Source organism: Engystomops pustulosus, chromosome 7 (assembly GCF_040894005.1).
Source record: "Engystomops pustulosus chromosome 7, aEngPut4.maternal, whole genome shotgun sequence".
NCBI classification, from domain to species: domain Eukaryota; kingdom Metazoa; phylum Chordata; class Amphibia; order Anura; family Leptodactylidae; genus Engystomops; species Engystomops pustulosus.
In genome coordinates, this window is record NC_092417.1 from 7,999,709 (window position 1) to 8,026,647 (window position 26,939).

Sequence of the window (26,939 nt, forward strand, 5' to 3'; positions counted from 1 at the left end):
CCCGCATACTTCATATAGATACAGATAGGTTGGTTAAAATAACGGGTTAAAAATAGCATGTTAATAAAGAAGAAAAAAAAAAAAAAAAAAAATTTGAAAAAGAATAATAAGGGGTTTACCCTGGATCCAGTGGGAAGGTGTATTGTTGGGGCTTATGTTTGGTTGGGACCTGGGGGACTCAAGTGTGTATTCTCTACTCATCGCTGAGGGGTTGGGTGTACCTCTGTGGGCTACTTGTGGTCATGGTAACCGGACGCTTTAGTTACAGTTCCTTGTGTTCGGACGCTTGAAGCAAGATTCTACGGAAGGCGGTCTGGGACAAAAAGATTTCCGTTCGTTGTATCAAAAAGGACCAAGTGAGGAGCAAAGTGTTCACTATATTTTCAGTCGGTGTGGCCTCTTGCATTATGATGAAGGTGGTTGGGTCTGCTAGTTCTCTTGGAGTGTGGTGGCCGTATATCTCAATTTTCGAAGGTCTCTATAGCTTCATTTAAACCTTCGGGGGTTAATGTGTGTAGCCTGTAGATCCAATAAGATTCTTTTTTGTTAAGTATAGTTGTTCTATCTGGGGTATCCTCCGGGATGTGTTCAATGGGAGTGATCGTAATACAGCTAAAATCTTTGTTATGTATGGTAGTTAGATGTCTAGATAAACTTTGAAGTAAAAAGCCGGAACGCGCCGAAACGCGTAGTTCATTTGCAATAAAGATTCTTACCAAAGTGAAGTTGCGCCACACTGTGGATCTTCTCTGTCTTGCTTACCTACAAGCATACACTTAGAATGTAAGCAGAAGTGGTCCCAGAGTCATCCGTTTTTTCCCCCCTATTTGCAAAGGAATAAAGTCAGTAGCTTGTCCAAAAGTTTTGAAGGTCATATGGTAGAGTAAAGCCCCTTTCCAATAGAGTTCTATGGAAAACACGCAGGAATAACATATATACACTCCATACTGTGCAGTCATATAGATATACGCATCCCATACTGTGCACTGATATAGCTATACGCATCCCATACTGTGCACTGATATAGATATACACCCCCCCATACTGTGCACTGATATAGATATACACTCCCCATACTGTGCACTGATATAGATATACACCCCCCCCATACTGTGCACTGATATAGATATACACCCCCCATACTGTGCACTGATATAGATATACACCCCCCATACTGTGCACTGATATAGATATACACCCCCCAATACTGTGCACTGATATATACACCCCCCCATACTGTGCACTGATATAGATATACACCCCCCCCATACTGTGCACTGATATAGATATACACCCCCCATACTGTGCACTGATATAGATATACACCCCCCCCCATACTGTGCACTGATATAGATATACACCCCCCCATACTGTGCACTGATATAGATATACACCCCCCATACTGTGCACTGATATAGCTATACGCATCCCATACTGTGCACTGATATAGCTATACGCATCCCATACTGTGCACTGATATAGATATACACCCCCCATACTGTGCACTGATATAGATATACACCCCCCATACTGTGAACTGATATAGCTATACGCATCCCATACTGTGCACTGATATAGCTATACGCATCCCATACTGTGCACTGATATAGATATACACCCCCCATACTGTGCACTGATATAGATATACACCCCCCATACTGTGCACTGATATAGATATACACCCCCCCATACTGTGAACTGATATAGATATACACCCCCCATACTGTGCACTGATATAGATATACACCCCCAATACTGTGCACTGATATAGCTATACAGCCCCCATACTGTGCACTGATATAGCTATACATCCCCCATACTGTGCACTGATATAGCTATACACCCCCCATACTGTGCACTGATATAGCTATACGCATCCCATACTGTGCACTGATATAGCTATACGCATCCCATACTGTGCACTGATATAGATATACACCCGCCATACTGTGCACTGATATAGATATACACCCCCCATACTGTGCACTGATATAGATATACACCCCCCATACTGTGAACTGATATAGATATACACCCCCCATACTGTGCACTGATATAGATATACACCCCCAATACTGTGCACTGATATAGATATACACCCCCCATACTGTGCACTGATATAGCTATACGCATCCCATACTGTGCACTGATATAGCTATACGCATCCCATACTGTGCACTGATATAGCTATACACCCCCATACTGTGCACTGATATAGATATACACCCCCCATACTGTGCACTGATATAGCTATACGCATCCCATACTGTGCACTGATATAGCTATACGCATCCCATACTGTGCACTGATATAGATATACACCCCCCATACTGTGCACTGATATAGATATACACCCGCCATACTGTGCACTGATATAGATATACACCCCCCATACTGTGCACTGATATAGATATACACCCCCCATACTGTGCACTGATATAGATATACACCCCCCATACTGTGCACTGATATAGATATACACCCCCCAATACTGTGCACTGATATATACACCCCCCCATACTGTGCACTGATATAGATATACACCCCCCCCATACTGTGCACTGATATAGATATACACCCCCCATACTGTGCACTGATATAGCTATACGCATCCCATACTGTGCACTGATATAGATATACACCCCCCATACTGTGCACTGATATAGATATACACCCCCCATACTGTGAACTGATATAGCTATACGCATCCCATACTGTGCACTGATATAGCTATACGCATCCCATACTGTGCACTGATATAGATATACACCCCCCATACTGTGCACTGATATAGATATACACCCCCCATACTGTGAACTGATATAGATATACACCCCCCCATACTGTGCACTGATATAGATATACACCCCCCATACTGTGCACTGATATAGATATACACCCCCAATACTGTGCACTGATATAGATATACACCCCCCATACTGTGCACTGATATAGCTATACACCCCCCATACTGTGCACTGATATAGCTATACGCATCCCATACTGTGCACTGATATAGCTATACGCATCCCATACTGTGCACTGATATAGATATACACCCCCCATACTGTGCACTGATATAGCTATACGCATCCCATACTGTGCACTGATATAGCTATACACCCCCATACTGTGCACTGATATAGATATACACCCGCCATACTGTGCACTGATATAGATATACACCCCCCATACTGTGCACTGATATAGATATACACCCCCCATACTGTGAACTGATATAGATATACACCCCCCATACTGTGCACTGATATAGATATACACCCCCAATACTGATATAGATATACACCCCCCATACTGTGCACTGATATAGCTATACGCATCCCATACTGTGCACTGATATAGCTATACGCATCCCATACTGTGCACTGATATAGCTATACACCCCCATACTGTGCACTGATATAGATATACACCCCCCATACTGTGCACTGATATAGCTATACGCATCCCATACTGTGCACTGATATAGCTATACGCATCCCATACTGTGCACTGATATAGATATACACCCGCCATACTGTGCACTGATATAGATATACACCCCCCATACTGTGCACTGATATAGATATACACCCCCCATACTGTGAACTGATATAGATATACACCCCCCATACTGTGCACTGATATAGATATACACCCCCAATACTGTGCACTGATATAGATATACACCCCCCATACTGTGCACTGATATAGCTATACGCATCCCATACTGTGCACTGATATAGCTATACGCATCCCATACTGTGCACTGATATAGCTATACGCATCCCATACTGTGCACTGATATAGCTATACACCCCCATACTGTGCACTGATATAGATATACACCCCCCATACTGTGCACTGATATAGCTATACGCATCCCATACTGTGCACTGATATAGATATACGCATCCCATACTGTGCACTGATATAGATATACACCCGCCATACTGTGCACTGATATAGATATACACCCCCCATACTGTGCACTCATATAGATATACACCCCCCATACTGTGCACTCATATAGATATACACCCGCCATACTGTGCACTGATATAGATATACGCATCCCATACTGTGCACTGATATAGATATACACCCGCCATACTGTGCACTGATATAGATATACACCCTCCATACTGTGCACTGATATAGATATACACCCCCCATACTGTGAACTGATATAGATATACACCCGCCATACTGTGCACTGATATAGATATACACCCCCCATACTGTGAACTGATATAGATATACACCCGCCATACTGTGCACTGATATAGATATACGCATCCCATACTGTGCACTGATATAGATATACACCCCCCATACTGTGCACTGATATAGATATACACCCCCCATACTGTGCACTCATATAGATATACACCCCCCATACTGTGCACTCATATAGATATACACCCGCCATACTGTGCACTGATATAGATATACGCATCCCATACTGTGCACTGATATAGATATACACCCGCCATACTGTGCACCGATATAGATATACACCCCCCCCATACTGTGCACTGATATAGATATACACCCCCCCATACTGTGCACTGATATAGATATACACCCCCCAATACTGTGCACTGATATAGATGTACACCCGCCATACTGTGCACTCATATAGATATACTCCCCCCATACTGTGAACTGATATAGATATACATCCGCCATACTGTGCACTGATATAGATATACACCCCCCATACTGTGAACTGATATAGATATACACCCGCCATACTGTGCACTGATATAGATATACACTCGCCATACTGTGCACTCATATAGATATACACCCACCATACTGTGCACTGATATAGATATACACCCCCCCCCATACTGTACACTGATATAGATATACACCCGCCATACTGTGCACTGATATAGATATACACCCCCCCCCATACTGTGCACTGATATATACACCCCCCCATACTGTGCACTGATATAGATATACACCCCCCCCATACTGTGCACTGATATAGATATACACCCCCCATACTGTGCACTGATATAGATATACCCCCCCCCCCCATACTGTGCACTGATATAGATATACACCCCCCACATACTGTGCACTCATATAGATATACTCCCCCATACGGTGCACTGATATAGATATACACCCGCCATACTGTGAACTGATATAGATATACACCCGCCATACTGTGCACTGATATAGATATACACCCCCCATACTGTGAACTGATATAGAGATACACCCGCCATACTGTGCACTGATATAGATATAGACCCGCCATACTGTGCACTGATATAGATATACACCCGCCATACTGTGCACTGATATAGCTATACGCATCCCATACTGTGCACTGATATAGATATACACCCCCATACTGTGAACAAATATAGATATACACCCGCCATACTGTGCACTGATATAGATATAGACCCGCCATACTGTGCACTGATATAGATATACACCCGCCATACTGTGCACTGATATAGATATACACCCGCCATACTGTGCACTGATATAGATATACACCCGCCATACTGTGCACTGATAAAGATATACACCCCCTCATACTGTGCACTGATATAGATATACACCCCCCATACTGTGCACTCATATAGATATACACCCCCCCCCATACTGTGCACTCATATAGATATACACCCCCCCCATACTGTGCACTCATATAGATATACACCCCCCCATACTGTGCACTGATATAGATATACACCCACCCATACTGTGCACTGATATAGATATACACCCCCCATACTGTGCACTGATATAGATATACACCCCCCCCCCCCATACTGTGCACTGATATAGATATACACCCCGCCATACTGTGCACTGATATAGATATACACCCCCCATACTGTGCACTGATATAGATATACACCCCCCCCCATACTGTGCACTGATATAGATATACACCCGCCATACTGTGCACTGATATAGATATACACCCCCCATACTGTGCACTGATATAGATATACACCCCCCCCCATACTGTGCACTGATATAGATATACACCCCCCATACTGTGCACTGATATAGATATACACCCCCCCATACTGTGCACTGATATAGATATACACCCGCCATACTGTGCACTGATATAGATATACACCCCCCCTTACTGTGCACTGATATAGATATACACCCCATATACTGTACACTGATATAGATATACACCCCCGCCATACTGTGCACTGATATAGATATACACCCCCCCATACTGTGCACTGATATAGATATAGATTAAAAAACATATGTAATAGTAATTTAACCCATTACCGACATGTGGCGTAGTATTACGTCACATGCCGAGTGTGCAGGTGTTTTCTCACTGATCGCTGCCAGCATCTTTCTGAGGATCTTCGCTCCCCGTGACATCATCGGGGAGCGGCGATCCGTTACCATGGTAGCCTTGGGTCTTCCGAAGACCAGAGGCTACTTCGGCTTAACCCATGCATTACAATGTGCTATCAGCACATTGTAATGTATGAGGAGTAAAATCCCCATATACAGTAGTATGGCAGTATATGGTAGGATCTTACAGACAACCTAGGGTTAAAGTACCCTAGGGAGTCTTAAAAATTTTAAAAATAAATATAAATTAAAAAAAATATATATATATATAAAAAAAAACCTAAAAACTCAAATCACCCCCTTTCCCTAGAACTTATATAAATAAACAGTAAAAATCATACACACATTAGGTATCGCCGCGTCCGAAAATGCCCAATCTATTAAAATATAACTGTTTTTCACTGCGTTTAACCCCGTAACAGAAAGTCGAAAATGGCACTTCTATAAAAAGTGATCAAAATGTCACACAGTCATAAAAATTATAACATTGTAAACATCATCAAAACCTCCCACAGCTCCATACACCAAAGTACAAAAAATATATTAAAAAAAATCAATCTGACCGGAGCTCCTTTTAAGTCTTTTCAATGTTCTTTGACAAATCCAAAGTATCGTTCCACTCTCACTCCTTAGGAACTTCTCTGGTGTAGCTAAGAGAATATACAGGCAGTCCCCGGGTTACATACAAGATAGGGTCTGTAGGTTTGTTCTTAAGTTGAGTTTGTATGTAAGTTGGAACTGTATATTTTATCATTGTAATCCCAGCCAGAACTTTTTTGGTCTCTGTGACAATTGGATAGTAAAAATGTTGGGTTGTCATAAGAACCAGGATTAACAATAAATCTTCATTACAGACGCCTGTGATAACTGTTACAGCTGTTTATTATAGCCTAGGACTAAAGTACAGGAACTTACCAACATCCAGAGGTCCGTTTGTAAGTAGGGGTTATGTAAGTCGAGTGTTCTTAAGTAGGGGACCGCCTGTATACTTTATGTTTGGACGTGGGATTGGTCCGAGACTGTGGGGCAGGTCCCAATAGGGTATAGCAGTGGTGGCGAACCTATGGCACGCGTGCCACGGAGAACACGCAGAGCCCTCTCCATGGGCACGCGCACCATCTCCCCTGCCGTCTATATCTTGAATCAATGAAGCTTCGGCCAGCAGGAAAAGCTGCCGATCGCCGAGCGCTACAGTGATATCTCTCACTGTAGGCTGCTCTGTGCTCACAAGTGCTGCCTTACACTCTCTTACTCCCTCCCCCTCCTCCCCTGCAGCCCAGAAAAGACGGAACTGCAGGAGCCTACAGCAGCCTGTAAAGATAAGTGTAACAGGAGGCAGGAGCTGCTCTGTGTATATGTCACAGGCAGCAGGCAGGCAGCTTTGGGACATTAAACAACTATAGGTGCTTATTGTTTAGTGTCCCAAACTGCCCTGTATGACCGCTTCCCATGGCCACATATATACTGCCCTTGGCCCAGATCTCTTGTCTTGTTGCTGTGCCATGCTGCCAGTGACCCTGGGGTGCACTACACTGCCCTCACTGACAGCATGGCACAGGTGCCCAGAGCTCAGGACCAAGGGATATATGTATATATATGGCCACAGACGGCTGTCATATGGGGACATTTGATCGAAAATTCACCTGCCTGATTCCATGTAACTTTGTAATTCAGCGCACCCACACTCGCTGTGTGGGGGTAGTGTTCCTCAGTGGATGGGGGTAGTATTCCCAGCGTTATTTGCTCCTGCTTTGTGATATAATTGGTGATGTTGGTCTTTCTATGGTGGTCTGTTTATTATCAGTATGGTGGTATTTATCTTGTTGTACTGGTAATGGTCATCATGTGGCAGTATTATATGTCCCTTATAGAGGGGGATTGTCGGTAATTATAGGCTCAATAGCCGGGTTGGCACTCTGCAATTATAGCGTAGACTTTGGTTTGCAGTTTGGGCACTTGGTCTCTAAAAGGTTCGCCATCACTGGGGTATAGTGTGCAACTCAGTATATTTCAAAGTATAAAAAAGTTATTGGCGCCAGAATGCAAAATCCCCCCAAAAAATTTTGTACAGGAGGTTTTAATATTTTTAAATGTATGAAGACATTATAAAACCTGTATAAATTTGGTCTCCCCGTAATCGCACCGACCCAAAGAATAAAGCAGACATGTCATTTGGGGCGCTCAGTGAAATCTGTAAGATCCAAGCTCACAAGAATACGGCGTTTTTTTTACCAATTTCACTGCATTCGGAATTTTTTTTCCCGCTTCCCAGTACACGGCAGGGAATATTCAATGCCACCATTATGAAGTGCAATTTGTTAAGCAGAAAATTAGCCATCACACAGCTCTGTAGATGTTTGAAGGTGGGAAGTGAAAAATGAAAACGCAAAAACGAAAAGGGCTGCAGCGTTAAGGGGTTAAATTTTATATAATTAATGTGCTTCCTGCCAAGTGTGCCACCGTTTAAAGAATTGTAATTAAAAAAAAAAAAAAGCAAAACATTTATTAAAAAAGTAAAATAAATTATGAAGTTTTTGCCCCTCCACCCCCCAAAAAAGAAATTAAATAAAAATTTAGGTGTGCTAGCCCATAGAAACCACAAGAAAAGTGTGACGTGTTAAAGGTACTGGAATGCTATATACAATAAGTCGGTAGACAATGCAATTACAATCTTTCTTATAGCAAAAATAAATACATGAAAAGATCCAAGCCAAAACATTTAAAAGCAATTAAAAGCACCAACATGTGCATAGCTTTCTGGATTGTTACCAGGGAAAATGAGAATGTAGATAAATACTGGTAGCAAATAGCAGCCTGACAATAAAGTGCAAAGATGAGCACAGGTTGCTATAGACCCCTCTCCTACTAGACCTATGAGTATAGCTTATATCCTAAGTCTTATAAGGCTAAAGTGCAATACCAGCAGACTAAGCAGCAAATAGCAGATATAACAAGAAAATGAGAAATCCTGAGGCAGCCACATGGTCTAGTGGCGGAACGCGTGGGGAGCCTGTCCCCTCTCCTCATACCTGGGGATATTATTTCTATTTCTCATTTTCTTGTTATATCTGCTATTTGCTGCCTAGTCTGCTGGTGCTGCTTTTCATGTATTTATTTTTGCTATAAGAAAGATTGTAATTGCATTGTCTACCGACTTCTTGTATATATCATTCCAGTACCTGTAACACGTCACACTTTTCTTGTAGTTTCTATGTAGTCCGATTGTTCTGACGTGAGGTACTATTTTTGCGGTCCATTGCTTTTTTCTATAGTACGCTAGCCCATGTCATTCGTTTCAATTGAGACAGAAAGGTTGTTTGCCTTTATTTAATGCACATTTCATCTAAAGTGACTGGGATTGTCTCAATTGGCAGCACAGAAAATGCCTAGTATCTATTAATTTGTGTTACTGAAATGTCATACTCCTCCTCGGCTAAAATTACTCCTCAAAAATTATAAGAGGAGTATCGTTACCTTCCGGTAAAAATGTTAGTGCGACCTCTGTATCTAATCCTATCCTGTGTGATACAGCCTACTGAGCTGTGTATCTAATTCTATCCTGTGTGATACAGCCTACTGAGCTGTGTATCTAATTCTATCCTGTGTGATACTGTCTGCTTAGCTGTGTATCTAATCCTATCCTGTGTGATACTGACTGCTGAGCTGTGTATCTAATCCTATCCTGTGTGATACTGCTGAGCTGTGTATCTAATCCTATCCTGTGTGATACTGCTGAGCTGTGTATCTAATTCTATCCTGTGTGATACTGCTGAGCTGTGTATCTAATTCTATCCTGTGTGATACTGCTGAGCTGTGTATCTAATTCTATCCTGTGTGATACTGCTGAGCTGTGTATCTAATCCTATCCTGTGTGATACTGTCTGCTGAGCTGTGTATCTAATTCTATCCTGTGTGATACTGCTGAGCTGTGTATCTAATCCTCTTCTGTGTGATACTGACTGCTGAGCTGTGTATCTAATTCTATCCTGTGTGATACTGTCTGCTGAGCTGTGTATCTAATCCTTTCCTGTGTGATACTGACTGCTGAGCTGTGTATCTAATCCTATCCTGTGTGATACTGTCTGCTGAGCTGTGTATCTAATCCTATCCTGTGTGATACAGTCTGCTGAGCTGTGTATCTAATCCTATCCTGTGTGATACTGTCTGCTGAGCTGTGTATCTAATCCCATCCTGTGTGATACTGTCTGCTGAGCTGTGTATCTAATCCTATCCTGTGTGATACTGCCTGCTGAGCTGTGTATCTAATCCTATCCTGTGTGATACTGACTGCTGAGCTGTGTATCTGATTCTATCCTGTGATACTGACTGCTGAGCTGTGTATCTAATCCTATCCTGTGTGATACAGTCTGCTGAGCTGTGTATCTAATCCTATCCTGTGTGATACTGACTGCTGAGCTGTGTATCTAATCCTATCCTGTGTGATACTGACTGCTGAGCTGTGTATCTAATCCTATCCTGTGTGATACTGTCTGCTGAGCTGTGTATCTAATCCCATCCTGTGTGATACTGTCTGCTGAGCTGTGTATCTAATCCTATCCTGTGTGATACTGCCTGCTGAGCTGTGTATCTAATCCTATCCTGTGTGATACTGCTGAGCTTTGTATCTAATCCTCTCCTGTGTGATACTGACTGCTGAGCTGTGTGTTGTGTATGTAAGCCTATCATGTGTGATACAGTCTTCTGATATATGTATCTAATCCTATCCTGTGTGATACCTCCCTCACATCTCCTCTTATTCTTACAGGTTGGGTAATAATAATCTCCCAGACTCGTCCTGCGTCCCTTTGGCTTCTGTAATAAGGAATAATCCGGACCTGAAGATACTTGTCCTGTCTGGTAACAGCCTGCCTGGTCCTGACCTCAGTGTCCTGCTGGAAGCTCTGTCCGGTCTCCGCAGGTTGGAGATGTTACAGTAAGTATAAGATATAATGAAGATTCTCCCAGTAATAGACACTTTGTATCTAATCCTCTCCTGTGTGATACAGTCTGATGAGCTGTGTATCTAATCCTCTCCTGTGTGATACTGTCTGCTGAGCTGTGCATCTAATCCTCTCCTGTGTGATACTGCTGAGCTGTGTATCTAATCCTCTCCTGTGTGATACTGCTGAGCTGTGCATCTAATCCTCTCCTGTGTGATACTGCTGAGCTGTGCATCTAATCCTCTCCTGTGTGATACTGCTGAGCTGTGTATCTAATCCTCTCCTGTGTTATACTGCTGAGCTGTGTATCTAATCCTCTCCTGTGTTATACTGCTGAGCTGTGTATCTAATCCTCTCCTGTGTTATACTGCTGAGCTATGTATCTAATCCTCTCCTGTGTGATACTGCTGAGCTGTGTATCTAATCCTCTCCTGTGTGATACTGCTGAGCTGTGTATCTAATCCTCTCCTGTGTGATACTGCTGAGCTGTGTATCTAATCCTATCCTGTGTGATACTGTCTGCTGAGCTGTGTATCTAATCCTCTCCTGTGTGATACTGCTGAGCTATGTATCTAATCCTCTCCTTTGTGATACTGCTGAGCTGTGTATCTAATCCTCTCCTGTGTGATACTGCTGAGCTATGTATCTAATCCTCTCCTGTGTGATACTGCTCAGCTGTGTATCTAATCCCATCCTGTGTGATACTGCTGAGCTATGTATCTAATCCTCTCCTGTGTGATACTGCTGAGCTGTGTATCTAATCCTCTCCTGTGTTATACTGCTGAGCTATGTATCTAATCCTATCCTGTGTGATACTGCTGAGCTGTGTATCTAATCCTATCCTGTGTGATACTGTCTGCTGAGCTGTGTATCTAATCCTCTCCTGTGTTATACTGCTGAGCTATGTATCTAATCCTATCCTGTGTGATACTGCTGAGCTGTGTATCTAATCTTATCCTGTGTGATACTGTCTGCTGAGCTGTGTATCTAATCCTCTCCTGTGTGATACTGCTGAGCTGTGTATCTAATCCTCTCCTGTGTGATACTGCTGAGCTGTGTATCTAATCCTCTCCTGTGTGATACTGCTGAGCTGTGTATCTAATCCTCTCCTGTGTGATACTGCTGAGCTGTGTATCTAATCCTCTCCTGTGTGATACTGCTGAGCTGTGTATCTAATCCTCTCCTGTGTGATACTGCTGAGCTGTGTATCTAATCCTCTCCTGTGTGATACTGCTGAGCTGTGTATCTAATCCTCTCCTGTGTGATACTGCTGAGCTGTGTATCTAATCCTCTCCTGTGTGATACTGCTGAGCTGTGTATCTAATCCTCTCCTGTGTGATACTGCTGAGCTGTGTATTTCATCCTCTCCTGTGTGATACTGCTGAGCTGTGTATCTAATCCTCTCCTGTGTGATACTGCTGAGCTATGTATCTAATCCTCTCCTGTGTGATACTGCTGAGCTGTGTATCTAATCCCATCCTGTGTGATACTGCTCAGCTGTGTATCTAAGCCTATCCTGTGTGATACTGTCTGCTGAGCTGTGTATCTAATCCTCTCCTGTGTGATACAGACTGCTGAGCTGTGTATCTAATCCTATCCTGTGTGATACTGTCTGCTGAGCTGTGTATCTAATCCTCTCCTGTGTGATACTGCTGAGCTGTGTATCTAATCCTCTCCTGTGTCTGTTATTTGCCGAAGATTCTCCCTAGTAATCTATAAATTTGGACTTTGCTAAGGCATTTGACACTGTCCCTCATAGACGCCTGATGGGTAAAATTAGGGCTATTGGTTTGGCAGGAATCATTTGCAATTGGATTGAGAACTGGCTGAAGGATCGTATCCAGAGAGTTGTGGTCAATGATTCCTACTCGGAATGGTCACCAGTTATGAGTGGTGTACCCCAGGGTTCTGTGCTTGGCCCAAGCTGTGTAGTGTAATACAGTCTATGGAGGATGGGGGTAGTACAAGCTGTGTAGTGTAGTACAGTCTATGGAGGATGGGAGCAGTAGTACAAGCTGTGTAGTATAATACAGTCTATGGAGGATGGGAGCAGTAGTACAAGCTGTGTAGTGTAATACAGTCTATGGAGGATGGGAGTAGTACAAGCTGTGTAGTGTAATACAGTCTATGGAGGATGGGGGTAGTAGTACAAGCTGTGTAGTGTAATACAGTCTATGGAGGATGGGGGTAGTAGTACAAGCTGTGTAGTGTAATACAGTCTATGGAGGATGGGAGTAGTACAAGCTGTGTAGTATAATACAGTCTATGGAGGATGGGAGCAGTAGTACAAGCTGTGTAGTGTAATACAGTCTATGGAGGATGGGGGGAGTAGTAAAAGCTGTGTAGTGTAATAAAGTCTATGGAGGATGTTCATAGGGTGCAGGGTGACTTGGACAGACTGAATGTTTGGTCATCCACTTGGCAAATGAGGTTTAATGTGGATAAATGTAAGGTTATGCACCTGGGGGCCAATAATCCAAAGGCAAAATATGTCCTTGGGGGAGTAAATCTGGGAGAGTCCCTTGTTGAGAAGGACCTGGGGGTACTAGTAGATCATAAATTGAATAACAGCATGCAATGTCAATCAGCTGCCTCTAAAGCCAGTAGGATCTTGTGATGTATCAGCAGTGGTTGGGACTCTCGTGATAGGGATGTAATATTACCACTATACAAGGCATTGGTTCGGCCTCACCTGGAATATGCCGTCCAGTTCTGGGCACCGGTCCATAAAAAGGAGGCCCTGGAGCTGGAGAGGGTTCAATGTAGAGCCACTAAAATGATAAGGGGTATGGAGGGTCTCAGTTATGAGGAAAGATTAAAACAACTAGATTTATTTAGTCTGGAAAAGCGACGACTACGAGGAGACAGGAATAATTTATATAAATATATGAATGGTCCATACAAAGAATATGGTGGTAAGTTGTTTCAGATAAAATCAAATTAAAAGACGAGGGGGCACTGTCTCCATTCTGGAGAAAACAAGGTTTAATCACCAGAGGCGACAGGGCTTCTTTACTATGAGAACTGTCAATCTGTGGAATAGCCAAGCTCAGGCGCTGGTCACAGCAGGGACAGCAGAGAGCTCAGGCGCTGGTCACAGCAGGGACAGCAGAGAGCTCAGGCGCTGGTCACAGCAGGGAGAGCAGAGAGCTCAGGCGCTGGTCACAGCAGGGAGAGCAGAGAGCTCAGGCGCTGGTCACAGCAGGGAGAGCAGAGAGCTCAGGCGCTGGTCACAGCAGGGAGAGCAGAGAGCTCAGGCGCTGGTCACAGCAGGGACAGCAGAGAGCTCAGGCGCTGGTCACAGCAGGGACAGCAGAGAGCTCAGGCGCTGGTCACAGCAGGGACAGCAGAGAGCTCAGGCGCTGGTCACAGCAGGGACAGCAGAGAGCTCAGGCGCTGGTCACAGCAGGGACAGCAGAGAGCTCAGGCGCTGGTCACAGCAGGGACAGCAGAGAGCTCAGGCGCTGGTCACAGCAGGGACAGCAGAGAGATCAGGCGCTGGTCACAGCAGGGACAGCAGAGAGCTCAGGCGCTGGTCACAGCAGGGACAGCAGAGAGCTCAGGCGCAGGTCACAGCAGGGACAGCAGAGAGCTCAGCGCAGGTCACAGCAGGGACAGCAGAGAGCTCAGGCGCTGGTCACAGCAGGGACAGCAGAGAGCTCAGGCGCTGGTCACAGCAGGGACATCAGAGAGCTCAGGCGCTGGTCACAGCAGGGACATCAGAGAGCTCAGGAGCAGAGCACAGCAGGGACATCAGAGAGCTCAGGAGCAGAGCACAGCAGGGACAGCAGAGAGCTCAGGCGCTGGTCACAGCAGGGACAGCAGAGAGCTCAGGCGCTGGTCACAGCAGGGACAGCAGAGAGCTCAGGCGCTGGTCACAGCAGGGACAGCAGAGAGCTCAGGCGCTGGTCACAGCAGGGACAGCAGAGAGCTCAGGCGCTGGTCACAGCAGGGACAGCAGAGAGCTCAGGCGCTGGTCACAGCAGGGACAGCAGAGAGCTCAGGCGCTGGTCACAGCAGGGACAGCAGAGAGCTCAGGCGCTGGTCACAGCAGGGACAGCAGAGAGCTCAGGCGCTGGTCACAGCAGGGACAGCAGAGAGCTCAGGCGCTGGTCACAGCAGGGACAGCAGAGAGCTCAGGCGCTGGTCACAGCAGGGACAGCAGAGAGCTCAGGCGCTGGTCACAGCAGGGACAGCAGAGAGCTCAGGCGCTGGTCACAGCAGGGACAGCAGAGAGCTCAGGCGCTGGTCACAGCAGGGACAGCAGAGAGCTCAGGCGCTGGTCACAGCAGGGACAGCAGAGAGCTCAGGCGCTGGTCACAGCAGGGACAGCAGAGAGCTCAGGCGCTGGTCACAGCAGGGACAGCAGAGAGCTCAGGCGCTGGTCACAGCAGGGACAGCAGAGAGCTCAGGCGCTGGTCACAGCAGGGACAGCAGAGAGCTCAGGCGCTGGTCACAGCAGGGACAGCAGAGAGCTCAGGCGCTGGTCACAGCAGGGACAGCAGAGAGCTCAGGCGCTGGTCACAGCAGGGACAGCAGAGAGCTCAGGCGCTGGTCACAGCAGGGACAGCAGAGAGCTCAGGCGCTGGTCACAGCAGGGACAGCAGAGAGCTCAGGCGCTGGTCACAGCAGGGACAGCAGAGAGCTCAGGCGCTGGTCACAGCAGGGACAGCAGAGAGCTCAGGCGCTGGTCACAGCAGGGACAGCAGAGAGCTCAGGCGCTGGTCACAGCAGGGACAGCAGAGAGCTCAGGCGCTGGTCACAGCAGGGACAGCAGAGAGCTCAGGCGCTGGTCACAGCAGGGACAGCAGAGAGCTCAGGCGCTGGTCACAGCAGGGACAGCAGAGAGCTCAGGCGCTGGTCACAGCAGGGACAGCAGAGAGCTCAGGCGCTGGTCACAGCAGGGACAGCAGAGAGCTCAGGCGCTGGTCACAGCAGGGAGAGCAGAGAGCTCAGGCGCTGGTCACAGCAGGGAGAGCAGAGAGCTCAGGCGCTGGTCACAGCAGGGAGAGCAGAGAGCTCAGGCGCTGGTCACAGCAGGGACAGCAGAGAGCTCAGGCGCTGGTCACAGCAGGGACAGCAGAGAGCTCAGGCGCTGGTCACAGCAGGGACAGCAGAGAGCTCAGGCGCTGGTCACAGCAGGGACAGCAGAGAGCTCAGGCGCTGGTCACAGCAGGGACAGCAGAGAGATCAGGCGCTGGTCACAGCAGGGACAGCAGAGAGCTCAGGCGCTGGTCACAGCAGGGACAGCAGAGAGCTCAGGCGCAGGTCACAGCAGGGACAGCAGAGAGCTCAGCGCAGGTCACAGCAGGGACAGCAGAGAGCTCAGGCGCTGGTCACAGCAGGGACAGCAGAGAGCTCAGGCGCTGGTCACAGCAGGGACATCAGAGAGCTCAGGCGCTGGTCACAGCAGGGACAGCAGAGAGCTCAGGAGCAGAGCACAGCAGGGACAGCAGAGAGCTCAGGAGCAGAGCACAGCAGGGACAGCAGAGAGCTCAGGCGCTGGTCACAGCAGGGACAGCAGAGAGCTCAGGCGCTGGTCACAGCAGGGACAGCAGAGAGCTCAGGCGCTGGTCACAGCAGGGACAGCAGAGAGCTCAGGCGCTGGTCACAGCAGGGACAGCAGAGAGCTCAGGCGCTGGTCACAGCAGGGACAGCAGAGAGCTCAGGCGCTGGTCACAGCAGGGACAGCAGAGAGCTCAGGCGCTGGTCACAGCAGGGACAGCAGAGAGCTCAGGCGCTGGTCACAGCAGGGACAGCAGAGAGCTCAGGCGCTGGTCACAGCAGGGACAGCAGAGAGCTCAGGCGCTGGTCACAGCAGGGACAGCAGAGAGCTCAGGCGCTGGTCACAGCAGGGACAGCAGAGAGCTCAGGCGCTGGTCACAGCAGGGACAGCAGAGAGCTCAGGCGCTGGTCACAGCAGGGACAGCAGAGAGCTCAGGCGCTGGTCACAGCAGGGACAGCAGAGAGCTCAGGCGCTGGTCACAGCAGGGACAGCAGAGAGCTTCAAGAAGGGTCTAGATGCCTTTTTACACCTAAATAACATTGCTGGTTATGTTATATAGAATTGTTTCCCATAAATCCCTTCCTCATCCAATCCGTTTCCTTCCTTGGTTGAACTTGATGGTCATGTGTCTTTTTTCAACCATATAAACCATGATACAATGAAACTATGAAATATACAAAGTATACAGGAACCAAGTCCAGAAATCCTATAATAAGCCTCTGCCATAAATATAGAGGAGAGGAAGATACAGAATCATCTCATTACTAGGAGCTGACTATAGCGCCCCCCAGAGGTAACATACAATATTCCAGGACTTGAGAGGAGACACTGAGCTGTGGATGACTTGCTCTACAACCACAAGCAGCAGGGGAGCCCCCAGCATTTCCCAGTCAGGGGCCCCAAAATCCTGAGTGTCCCTGAGTAGGGAGGTAGGTGGTCCAGGTACCTACCCGATACACATTACATGTAAGGAAGGGGCATAGACCCGGGGGCACTTGTAGTAGAAATCAGCCGCTGGGACAAACACATTTCAGGGAAGATTTTTCTCACTTTTTCATTATCAAGAGACTTAAAATAAGCACAAAAATATCTACAAATAACAGAAGAGGGAAAAAGCATCAACCGAAGACCCGGAATAGGAGATTAGAGGGTCACTGGGTGTGATTATACATATATCATTATACATATATCTCACAGGAGAGGATTAGATACACAGCTCAGCAGTATCACACAGGAGAGGATTAGATACACAGCTCAGCAGTATCACACAGGAGAGGATTAGATACACAGCTCAGCAGACTGTATCACACAGGAGAGGATTAGATACACAGCTCAGCAGACAGTATCACACAGGAGAGGATTAGATACACAGCTCATTGGTCAGTATCACACAGGAGAGGATTAGATACACAGCTCAGCAGACTGTATCACACAGAATAGGATTAGATACACAGCTCAGCAGACAGTATCACACAGGAGAGGATTAGATACACAGCTCATCGGTCAGTATCACACAGGAGAGGATTAGATACACAGCTCAGCAGACTGTATCACACAGAATAGGATTAGATACACAGCTCAGCAGACAGTATCACACAGAATAGGATTAGATACACAGCTCATCGGTCAGTATCACACAGGAGAGGATTAGATACACAGCTCAGCAGACAGTATCACACAGGAGAGGATTAGATATACAGCTCATCGGTCAGTATCACACAGGAGAGGATTAGATACACAGCTCTGCAGTATCACACAGGATAGGATTAGATACATAGCTCAGAAGTATCACACAAGAGTGGATTAGATACACAGCTCTGCAGTATCACACAGGATAGGATTAGATACATAGCTCAGAAGTATCACACAGGAGAGGATTAGATACATGGCTGAGCAGTATCACATATGATAGGATTAGATACAAAGCACAGCAGACTGTATCACACAGGATAGGATTAGATACACAGCTCAGCAGACAGTATCACACAGGATAGGATTAGATACACAGCTCATCGGTCAGTATCACACAGGAGAGGATTAGATACACAGCTCTGCAGTATCACACAGGATAGGATTAGATACATAGCTCAGCAGTATCACATATGATAGGATTAGATACAAAGCTATGCAGTATCACACAGGAGAGGATTAGATACATAGCTCAGCAGTATCACACAGGATAGGATTAGATACATAGCTCAGCAGTATCACATATGATAGGATTAGATACAAAGCTATGCAGTATCACACAGGAGAGGATTAGATACACAGCTCTGCAGTATCACACAGGATAGGATTAGATACATAGCTCAGCAGTATCACATATGATAGGATTAGATACAAAGCTATGCAGTATCACACAGGAGAGGATTAGATACATAGCTCAGCAGTATCACACAGGATAGGATTAGATACATAGCTCAGCAGTATCACACAGGAGAGGATTAGATACACAGCTATGCAGTATCACACAGGAGAGGATTAGATACACAGCTATGCAGTATCACACAGGAGAGGATTAGATACACAGCTATGCAGTATCACACCAGAGAGGATTAGATACATAGCTCAGCAGTATCACACAGGAGAGGATTAGATACACAGCTCAGCAGTAGTAGTAAGGTAGTTCCTCGAACGTCCACCAGGTGTCGCTGCTGCGCTGAAGTTCATCAGAATGCACTGAACTTCACCGTCCTATTGTGGGTGCAGGTAAGTGCGTGTCGAGTGACACTTTTTTTTAATGCGGCGGTTTTTCCAAATCAGTCAGGTTTTTTTAATGGCCACGCCCCCCGATTTCCGTCGTGTGCATGCCAGGGCCGATGCGCCACAATCGGATCGCGTGCGCCAAAATCCCGGGGAAATATAGTGAAAATCTACACAAATCGGAAATATTTGGGTAATACGTCGGGAAAACACGAATCGGGCCCTTAGTAAATGACCCCCTTTGTCTCTTGTGTCTGTAATAGAGGAGAGGAAGATACATTATTAGGAGCTGACTATAGCGCCCCCCAGAGGTAACATACAATATTGCAGGACTGGAGAGGAGACACTGAGCTGTGGATGACGAGCCCCGGCCTTGTCCTTCTCTTATCTCTGTGATCCGGTAATACAGGAGCCGCACATGATGGTGATGGGGGAGGCCGGGGACACCCTGCACCCACATATCATTTCCAGCACCCAAAGTCTTACAGGACAGGAAGGTGCAGAGTTATTCCCCATCACCTCTAGGGGGCGCTGTATGTACAACCCCCTGACAGCACTGTGTGATAATATAGGACGATAATAACATAAATATACAAGCAGCAGGGGGGCCCAGCATCTCCCAGTCAGGGGCCCCAAAATTTTTACTGTCTCTGAGTATGGAGGTAGGTGGTCCAGGTACCTACCTGATATACATGACATGTAAGGAAGAGGCATAGTCCCGGGGGCACTTGTAGTAGAAATCAGCCGCTGGGACATAAACACATTTCAGGGAAGATTTTTCTCCCTTTTTCATTATCAAGAGGGCTCATGTAGATGGGCGTTTTTGATGTCCGTATACTATCCTTTTTTTTGCGGATGGCAAACGGACCCACTGTTTCCTATGGGTCTGTTCTCATGTCCTTTTTCACGGATGTGCAGACAGTGAGAAAAAAAGTGCAGCATGCGTTATTGTGTCTCGCATGCGGACCACGTACATCCATTGAAGTCAATGTATCCGCAAAAAAATGGACGGCACATGCATGACCTCCGTATGCAGAGTGTTATTTCTTCAAATGTTGCAACCAACTGGGCGGAGCAAGAAGTAGATTAGAAACCCATCAGCTTTTTTTGAATCTGAGAAAATAACGGATGGGGTACGGATACAATATGGACTGATCAGACATCACGTCAGCATTTTTGGCAGATGAGCAGTGGAAACGCCCATCTGAATGAGCCCTTATTTTTTGTATATGGTTACATTCAAACAGCCGTCTGGGGGGGGATGTGTATGCTCTATCTTTCCCCTTGTGTGCAGCGCTTTTCTCTATGGAGGGGGGAGGGGGCTGCGGCCGGTCCAGCATACGGCTGTGTGAATGTAACTTATACATTTTTATTCATTTAATGTAACTGTAATATATGATTAAAATATTATTCAAAGCCCATAGCCTAGTGGATAGAGGCTCAGTCTCTCTATGGCAGAGGGTGGAGGTTGTGGGTTCTTCAAGTCTTGTGTCTGGGGAAGACCTGGGAGATGTAGAGACCCATATATGGACAGATGGTGATATCTCCCTGCTGACGTGGTCCCTGCTCTGCCTCTAACCCGACACATCTCTTCCCGATGTCTGCCTTGCAGACAGATAGAAGTCTGTGGAAGTCGTTCAGTACCGCACGTAACAGAAACCTGGTATTGAACCATTCTGGCTATAAGTACTGAGATTTCAATGCATCGTGCAACCCTAGATAGGATTAGATACACAACTCAGCAGTCAGTATCACACAGAATAGGATTAGATACACAGCTCAGCAGACAGTATCACACAGGCTAGGATTAGATGCACAGCTCAGCAGGCACTATCCCACAGGAAAGAGTTAGATACAAAGCTCAACAGACAGTATCAGACAGCATAAGATTAGATACACAGCTCAGCAGAGAGTATCACAAAGGATGGGATTAGATACACAGTGGGATATTCTGCTGAGCTGTGTATCTAATCCTCTCCTGTGTGATACAGTCTGCGGACACCTCCCTCACATCTCCTCTTATTCTTACAGTTTGGGTAGTAATGATCTCCCAGACACGTCCTGCGTCCCTTTGGCTTCTGTAATAAGGAATAATCCGGACCTGAAGATACTTGTCCTGTCTGGTAACCGCCTGGCTGGTCCTGACCTCAGTGTACTGCTGGAAGCTCTGTCCGGTCTCCGCAGGTTGGAGGGATTATAGTAAGTATAAGATAGAATGAAGTTTCTCTGGGTAATAGACACTTTGTATCCCTCTCCTGTGTGATACTGTCTGCTGAGCTGTGTGTCTAATCCTCTCCTGTGTGATACTGTCTGCTGAGCTGTGTGTCTAATCCTCTCCTGTGTGATACTGTCTGCTGAGCTGTGTGTCTAATCCTCTCCTGTGTGATACTGTCTGCTGAGCTGTGTGTCTAATCCTCTCCTGTGTGATACTGTCTGCTGAGCTGTGTGTCTAATCCTCTCCTGTGTGATACTGTCTGCTGAGCTGTGTGTCTAATCCTCTCCTGTGTGATACTGTCTGCTGAGCTGTGTGTCTAATCCTCTCCTGTGTGATACTGTCTGCTGAGCTGTGTGTCTAATCCTCTCCTGTGTGATACTGTCTGCTGAGCTGTGTGTCTAATCCTCTCCTGTGTGATACTGTCTGCTGAGCTGTGTGTCTAATCCTCTCCTGTGTGATACTGTCTGCTGAGCTGTGTGTCTAATCCTCTCCTGTGTGATACTGTCTGCTGAGCTGTGTGTCTAATCCTCTCCTGTGTGATACTGTCTGCTGAGCTGTGTGTCTAATCCTCTCCTGTGTGATACTGTCTGCTGAGCTGTGTGTCTAATCCTCTCCTGTGTGATACTGTCTGCTGAGCTGTGTGTCTAATCCTCTCCTGTGTGATACTGTCTGCTGAGCTGTGTGTCTAATCCTCTCCTGTGTGATACTGTCTGCTGAGCTGTGTGTCTAATCCTCTCCTGTGTGATACTGTCTGCTGAGCTGTGTGTCTAATCCTCTCCTGTGTGATACTGTCTGCTGAGCTGTGTGTCTAATCCTCTCCTGTGTGATACTGTCTGCTGAGCTGTGTGTCTAATCCTCTCCTGTGTGATACTGTCTGCTGAGCTGTGTGTCTAATCCTCTCCTGTGTGATACTGTCTGCTGAGCTGTGTGTCTAATCCTCTCCTGTGTGATACTGTCTGCTGAGCTGTGTGTCTAATCCTCTCCTGTGTGATACTGTCTGCTGAGCTGTGTGTCTAATCCTCTCCTGTGTGATACTGTCTGCTGAGCTGTGTGTCTAATCCTCTCCTGTGTGATACTGTCTGCTGAGCTGTGTGTCTAATCCTCTCCTGTGTGATACTGTCTGCTGAGCTGTGTGTCTAATCCTCTCCTGTGTGATACTGTCTGCTGAGCTGTGTGTCTAATCCTCTCCTGTGTGATACTGTCTGCTGAGCTGTGTGTCTAATCCTCTCCTGTGTGATACTGTCTGCTGAGCTGTGTGTCTAATCCTCTCCTGTGTGATACTGTCTGCTGAGCTGTGTGTCTAATCCTCTCCTGTGTGATACTGTCTGCTGAGCTGTGTGTCTAATCCTCTCCTGTGTGATACTGTCTGCTGAGCTGTGTGTCTAATCCTCTCCTGTGTGATACTGTCTGCTGAGCTGTGTGTCTAATCCTCTCCTGTGTGATACTGTCTGCTGAGCTGTGTGTCTAATCCTCTCCTGTGTGATACTGTCTGCTGAGCTGTGTATCTAATCCTCTCCTGTGTCTGTTATTTCCGGAAGATTCTCCCTAATAATCTATAAATATACAATGTATATAGGAACCAAGTACACGCCACGCCCCCAAATAGTGTCGCATGAAACTCAGCATGATTGCGCCAAAATCTGATGGCGTGCGCCAAAAACCCCTGTTAAATGAGGCACAAATCAGAAATAGTCTGGAAACCCGACGGAAATGCGGTGTACAGACCCTTAGTAAATGTGCCCGTGTGTGATAATATAGGACCATAATGACCATAATGACCATAATGACGCAACAATAAACATCAGTCACAAAGGGGTTAAAAATGATAAGAGGAGTATTATTTACATATAAAGGACACACACTCCTCACCCTCCTCATTATACATGTACTGTATACACACACGCGCAGCATCCGTGTACTGTATACACACACGCGCAGCATCCGTGTACTGTATACACACACGCGCAGCATCCGTGTACTGTATACACACACGCGCAGCATCCGTGTACTGTATACACACACGCGCAGCATCCGTGTACTGTATACACACACGCGCAGCATCCGTGTACTGTATACACACACGCGCATCATCCGTGTACTGTATACACACCCGCTGCATAGACAAGGTGGTAGTTGTGAATAGCGTCCTTTCCTGGTCCAGGATCTATCTGGTGAGCCTGCGCAACTCTTCCAGAAGCTACCTCTAGGAGAGAGTTAATACTGAGAGGTTACTGTCCAATTATGTTCTTGTAAAACAAGCTGGAAGTTGATTGGAGGGTTGCTACCACCTGACCAGGGGAGTCTATAAACTCCTGCTGGGTGGAAGGACATGGTTAGTCTACAGAGTCCAATCAGGGTGAGCTGGACATGCAAGTGCTGCCACAGCAAGCTTCCTAATACCAGGAACCACAGGTGCCTCAGGCCCCTGCCTAGCACCCAGGGCAGGTCTGGAGACTTAAGCCCAAAGCTGAGATCCATCAGCAGGACTTGGCTCCATTTCTACCATGCCAGCCTGAAGCTACTACCAGGCTGCGTGTAACCTTCCTGTGGACTGGCTCTCCACGAGTCTGCTGCTAACCGATTGGTCATCTGTTAAATAAAGAACTGTAAGGCCTCAACCGCCAGCCTCTCCGGTATTCTGGGCCCCGGCTGCCTCCAGGCCACAAGAAGACCCCGGTGGGGGATGTTGCACATGTACCGTATACACACACACCATACATGTACCGTATACACACACTATACATGTTCTGTTTATATTTGGAATTTGGACCTGGATCGGAGAATTGAGGATTGTACAGATTCCTCCTCATACCCATCAATAACACAGGGATCTGTTTTATCTTCTAGTCTAAGGGACAATGGATTCTCTAAGGAGGAGAAGGAAGAAATATAAGAGCTGCAAAAAAAGAAAACCCAATACGGAACTCTATAATTGAGGAAACCAGGAGCAGATGTATCTCTTTGCTGATCCCAGGACATTATGGACAATTCTTCCTCCAGTAGTAGGAGGTTTCCGGATGAATATCAAGGATACGAGGGTGTTAAGGAGATTGCACTGGTCACATAACGTGTCTAGTGAAAACTAAAGTTTGGGTGGGGTTTCTATTCAAACAAAGTAAGGTAGAAAACACAGACTCGCTAGCACCACCTTGGGGAAGGTATTCAGGGGAGCACTTGGGCATGTGTGAAGACAGCCAATGGTTCTACATTCCTTTGTGTGCTTACATCCAATTGTGTTGCATTTCTGGGATCAAACCACCCAATAGTATTGCCTGCTCATGTACTTACCCACTCTATGCAAAGCGCCTTATGATTTTCCATATACATGTCTCAGTGCCAAAAATAAAGGTTTTTGTCTTGAGCTATTCTTCAGTAAGGACAGTGAGGCACATTTACTTACCCGGTCCTGTCGCAATCCCCGATCCGGACGGTCCGATGAAGATGAAGTCCAGCGCGATTCACCAAGATCGTGTACCCGAGATCCTGCATGTGTGGCTTCCCCGCTGAGGTGCGCCGGAGTTCACCTCCTTCTTCCCGGTGTATGTGAGTGCATGTCTTGTAATTTGAGATGTTAAATCCTGGGTGTTGTCCGAATCCGTCCGACGACGTAAACCCAAAAGAATCTGGAAGTTTGCAGAGACAAACCCTGGCCAGGTTTACGAACCTTTCCTCCGGGGATTGGGATCGTCCCCGTGATGCGGTAAGGGACAGTAGAGTCTCTGGGACACTGACAGAGATTTTACGGTTGAGCGTTAACTCCTTGATTTCTGAAACATTGTGTGAAGGTCTCTAATTTGTACTACTTAATTTGTAGTCCAGAGCTATAGGTACGGAGGATATCTATAGTCCTTAAACAAAACAGGTATTCCACAGGTCACAATATGGGTAGTGAGCAAAGAAACAATGTAGCTTGTCATTGCAAACCTAAAAAGAAAACTGACATAGTGTCACAAAGGAAAGGTAAAGAGTGGGTGAAAGGAAGTCATGAGGTATTGAAGTTTTTGGGTATGGTAGAAGATCCCCTGAGTGTGCAGAGGTGGGAGACAGCACTTGATGAAAATGGTGGCACCCAGGCAGAAGGTTGGCTTGATGTAAGTAGGTAGTTGGTTGTGAAAGTATACTGTGACGGAAAGGAAAGTGGATGAGGTTGATTACTAAAGACTTAGACCAGTGACTACTGACGGACCAGGAGAGAGTGACAGGAGGAGGAGGAGTGCCCGCTGAAGAGAGAGACGGGTGATAAGCAACATTTCAAAGTTTTTGATGTGGAGAGAATTGAAGAAGATTTTATGTATTTTCCTCCCTGTATAAAGGAAAAAAAATATGGCGTCTAGGATCCGGACTAGCACCCTCTTGGACTCCACCCCCTTAACCCATATCAGCAGAGGTGTGGATTCAGGGAGTCAGGAGAGACCACTTATTGTGATGCCCCCAGTTTCTCCCCAGACCATGTCACTAGTCACACCCCTGTACCTGGTGGTTAGAGAAGATGACACGCCCTACCAATCTTCAGTGGCGGCCATCTTAGAGACAGTTTATTTTCTTGGCAGCCATAAAGGCTGATTGATGACAATAGTTGTAGAAAACAACTGGTCTTTGTTGTAGTTTAGCAGCTGAGCACCTTGGAGAATCTTGATAGATGTCTGGAATAAAAGCCGGCAAAGGTGAATATTTTCACTAATTCCGGATTTCTGCTAAGAGGATTCTTGGAGTGGGAAGTTGTTTGTTTTGTTATGGTCCCGATAAAACTTATTTGATTCTGATGATTAAAAAAAAAAATCCTGTGGCTTAGAAGTGATTTTGACAGCATCTCCTGTACGTGGAAAAGGGAGATGGCGGGGGCTCCAAATCTGGGCTCTTTTGGATTGGAATGCTGTGTCTGTGTTATGCTCACAGGCAGTGTGTGTGACCTTGGAGAGAATTCTGCTTGAGATTGATAAGACGGTGCAGATTTCTCTGTGTCCTCCATGAACTGACTAAGCAAGGACAGAGCCCCCAACTCTATGACTGAGCCTATGACTTTTGTTTCCTTTTTTACTAAACACCAACACTTCATTTAAGTGTCCCTGGCTTTTGTTGAGACACTGCAGTCTGGCCAGAACTTTATAGGTAGCGCAGAACGCTGGGCTAGAGATAGTTATGGGAGAATCCCATGTGTGTAGATGAGATAAAGCAGATACCTGAACAGTTAGAAGAGTTCCACTGGTTA

General features: G+C 46.3%; 1 protein-coding gene across 1 annotated transcript in view; it reads left to right on the forward strand.

The window, feature by feature from the left end:
- Positions 1 to 25,370, forward strand: part of LOC140068906 (NACHT, LRR and PYD domains-containing protein 6-like) — a 65,347-nt gene extending 39,977 nt beyond the window's left edge. The window contains exons 5-7 of the mRNA XM_072114265.1: positions 11,132 to 11,299; positions 21,547 to 21,714; positions 24,578 to 25,370. Coding sequence (XP_071970366.1) covers positions 11,132 to 11,299; positions 21,547 to 21,714; positions 24,578 to 24,623 — 382 coding nt within the window. The 3' untranslated portion in view covers positions 24,624 to 25,370. The remainder of the gene's footprint in view (positions 1 to 11,131; positions 11,300 to 21,546; positions 21,715 to 24,577) is intronic.
- The last annotated feature ends 1,569 nt before the right edge of the window (positions 25,371 to 26,939 follow it).